Genomic DNA, 3,219 nt, shown 5'->3' with positions numbered 1-3,219 from the left:
ACAATGAACATGTATACTTCACAAAGTACATGATTTTCTCCGATTAAGATACAATCAAGCCCCTTCTACTCCTGAGAGGAGCGGTGTCGTCAAATCCGAATGAGTACAAATTTCCTGTGGAATTTAAATTTTTTTCAATCAATTTCTGGAAGTATTCATAAACATGCCTAGCAACTTCGAATGATGGGTAATCAAACGTAATCAATTTAAGGGATGGACGACCTTCTGGGGAGGAGCGTTGTCAGAGAATCCAATGCCCTTCCTCTTGGTGGGGAAGATGATGAACACAAAGCTGGACAGAAACGCCATGCCCATTGGCAGATTCTTGAGCAGCTCTTCGGTGTTCCTGTTGGCGTCCGGGAAGAAGCAGTTCTGCAGCCCAACGTCGCTGAACGCCACCGTGAGGAAAACCACAGCCGCGAAGAAGGCGTGCATGAAGTCCAGCGGCCGGAGGCGGAGCCTCCGGAATTGATCAAGATCGTGCCACTCCTGCTTCTCCTCCTCGCTGGAGAAGTTGAATACATTGAAGCCACGCGGTGTGGCAAAGCCGTAATATAGCTTTCCATCGCGGCGACCGACGATGCTATCTGTGAAGGAGAAGAAGAGGCACGCGGAGGCAAGGACAGCGACCAGCATCCCAGTGAGCCACTGGTTGGAGGTCTCACACTTGCCATGGTTGGTGAAGGACGGGGACAGTGCCTGGTAGGCTAGCACCGTGCCCGTCGGCAGGAGCTGCGCCAGGTTCGCGACGCTCGACATGACCGTGGCCGGTGCAGGCCCCTTGGTAGTCATTGGCGGTGCTGTGCCGGCGGCTGTTATCTCACCGTCGTCCTCTTTGGTCAGTGGATGTATCTGGACCGCCATGGATGACGATGAAAAAGAAGAGGCCATTGTACTTACTGTGCTAGCTAGGAAAGTAGGAATACGTACTCCATGCTGATCGACAAGTAGCTGTTTATATAGACACAGAAATCCTATGCGAATGATTCCAATGTCCAAGTTAGCTAGGTTGGCGCGTTGATTAGTCTTACTTGGTATTGCTGCATGCTGAAGGGCTCTACGTGAGTGCATGTACCTGGACTTCAACTCTCTAGCTAGTTTTGATTAATGTAGTTAGCAGCCAGCACGTGAATTTAATTGGTAATATATGCTCTGTAAGTCTTTCTTCCAGGAAGGTGAGGAAGGAGAACTAGTGGCTAGTCATCTGCTCGTACTTAAGTGCGCCACTTTTTACTCAAGTTAATTTCCTCCGTAGATCTACTCCGTTCCAAATTACATCGCACATAAAAATACGAATAAAATTATTATTGTTCAAAGCATAACAGAACAAAAGAGGCCATGCATTTTGGAACTGTAGAAAACTTGTGGCGACAAGGATATAATTTTGGAAACCACAGGATATAATTTTGGAAGTGAGAAACCACGGGTCCGTGAAAATTTTGGAACTGTAAAAAACTTGTGGCGACAAGGATATAATTTTTCTAGGAACACCAAGTACAACACAGACGCACTCACACCACACCATCACATGGACGCACTCACACAATGTGTATGAGATTGGAGTCACGAAGCTCAACACTGAAACAGGCCTCGCCAGACGTAATGTCACCTCTGATTGGAAAATAGTTCACATTAATGAGAAACCAAAGCGGCAAATCTGGAGTTTGCTCTTGTGGCTTGGGGTACACCCATTCTCCTACCATGCAATCAAAGGTTGGACGTTGGTTGTTACGTATGTACTAGAAATACACATATTCAATTTTTTTGTTTTACACAAGCGGAACATGTATTTGCACATACAATTATTATTTTTTGTGTAGTTATCTTATATGTAGGGTTCTTCCCAATTAATTTAAATACTTATCCTAAATTTATGTACTAATTAATTTATACAATTATTTATACAATTATGTTAATAATTGTAAAATGAAGTGGGGGTATGATGAAGACAGGTAAGGAAGAAGTGTTGTGTTGCAAAATAGGAGAGAACTCTTGAGGCAAACTGGATTTAGTTCATGATCATTTTTGTAAAATAACAACATCGATCTTAAAGCAAACAAAGTGAATGGATGGTTGTGATAGTCCTAGGAGGTTGGGATGCTTACTACATAACTTGTACAATTGATCTTTTTTGGAAGAAAAACTATTTGTTTATACGAAACTATGACATACAATATATATACTTGCAAAACTTCATGTGTTTCTCTGGTGACTTTCATTACTATGACATAATAGAACTACATTGTCTGGTTACAACAAACAAGAGACTGGAAGTTGAACAAGTTGATGATGCGGGAAGAAAATAGTGAATTCACACAGTATTAAGAAACCCACATACACACACTTTGGAGCGAAAAAGTTGATAGCAAACCCTACCAGTACAAAAACAAATGATTGTAACATCCACCCCATCATATTATATGGCAGCATAAAATTTATGAACACTTAGTCTAACATGGGTGGCAACTAAATACGCTTTCACTGGTCTTTTGTTCTTCAAATTCTTGGTATCAAACTTTGTTCAAGGGATGGACGACCTTCTGGCGAGGAGCCGTGTTATTGAATCCGATGCCCTTCCTTTTGGTGGGGAAGATGATGAACACAAAGCTGGACAGAAACGCCATTCCCAGTGGCAGGTTCTTGAGCAGCTGTTGTGTGTTCCTGCTGCCATCCGGGAAGAAGCAGTTTTGCAGCCCCACATCGCTGAACGCCATTACGAGGAAAACCACTGCCGTGAAGAAGGCATGCACAAAGTCCAGTGGCTGAAGGCGGAGCCTCCGGAATTGGTAGAGATCATTCCACTCCTACTTCTCCTCCTCGCTGGAGAAGTTGAACACGTTGAAGCCACGCAATGTGGCGAAGCCGTAATATAGTTTTCCGTCATGGCGACCCACGACGCTGTCGGTGAAGGAGAAGAAGAGGCAGGCGGAGGCGAGGACAGCAACCAGCGCCGTGGTGAGCCACTGGTTGGAGGCCTCGCACTTGCCGTAGTTGGTGAATGACGGGGCCAACGCCTGGTACGTCAGCACCGTGCCCGTGGGCAGGAGCTGTGCAAGGTTCGCGACGCTCGACATGACCTTGTTCAGGGTAGGCGTTGGCGCTGCCGTGCCGGTAGCTCCTATCTCACTGTCATCGTTGTTGATTGGTGGAATTATCTGGTTCGCCGTGGATGACCCAGAAGAAGAAGAAGAAAAAGATGCCATTGTAAGTACGTACTGT

The 3,219-nt window shown here is 45.2% G+C and overlaps 1 protein-coding gene and 1 pseudogene across 1 annotated transcript; both read right to left on the bottom strand.

The window, feature by feature from the left end:
• Positions 1-201: 201 nt before the first annotated feature.
• On the bottom strand, positions 202-864 carry LOC119357495 (protein DMP10-like). Its single transcript, XM_037624423.1, has one exon. The coding sequence runs from the start codon at positions 862-864 to the stop codon at positions 202-204; it is 663 nt and encodes a 220-aa protein (XP_037480320.1).
• A 1,646-nt stretch (positions 865-2,510) lies between these two features.
• Positions 2,511-3,203, bottom strand: LOC119357494 (annotated as a pseudogene).
• Between the last annotated feature and the right edge of the window lie 16 nt (positions 3,204-3,219).

This window comes from Triticum dicoccoides, chromosome 2A (assembly GCF_002162155.2).
Source record: "Triticum dicoccoides isolate Atlit2015 ecotype Zavitan chromosome 2A, WEW_v2.0, whole genome shotgun sequence".
NCBI lineage: Eukaryota > Viridiplantae > Streptophyta > Magnoliopsida > Poales > Poaceae > Triticum > Triticum dicoccoides.
Note: the sequence above shows the minus strand (reverse complement) of the source record. Positions and strands in the feature narration are given on the sequence as shown.

Excerpts from the sequence above, each read along its gene's own strand:
- LOC119357495 (XM_037624423.1), bottom strand. The coding sequence starts at position 864 with ATGGCGGTCCAGATACATCCACTGACCAAAGAGGACGACGGTGAGATA.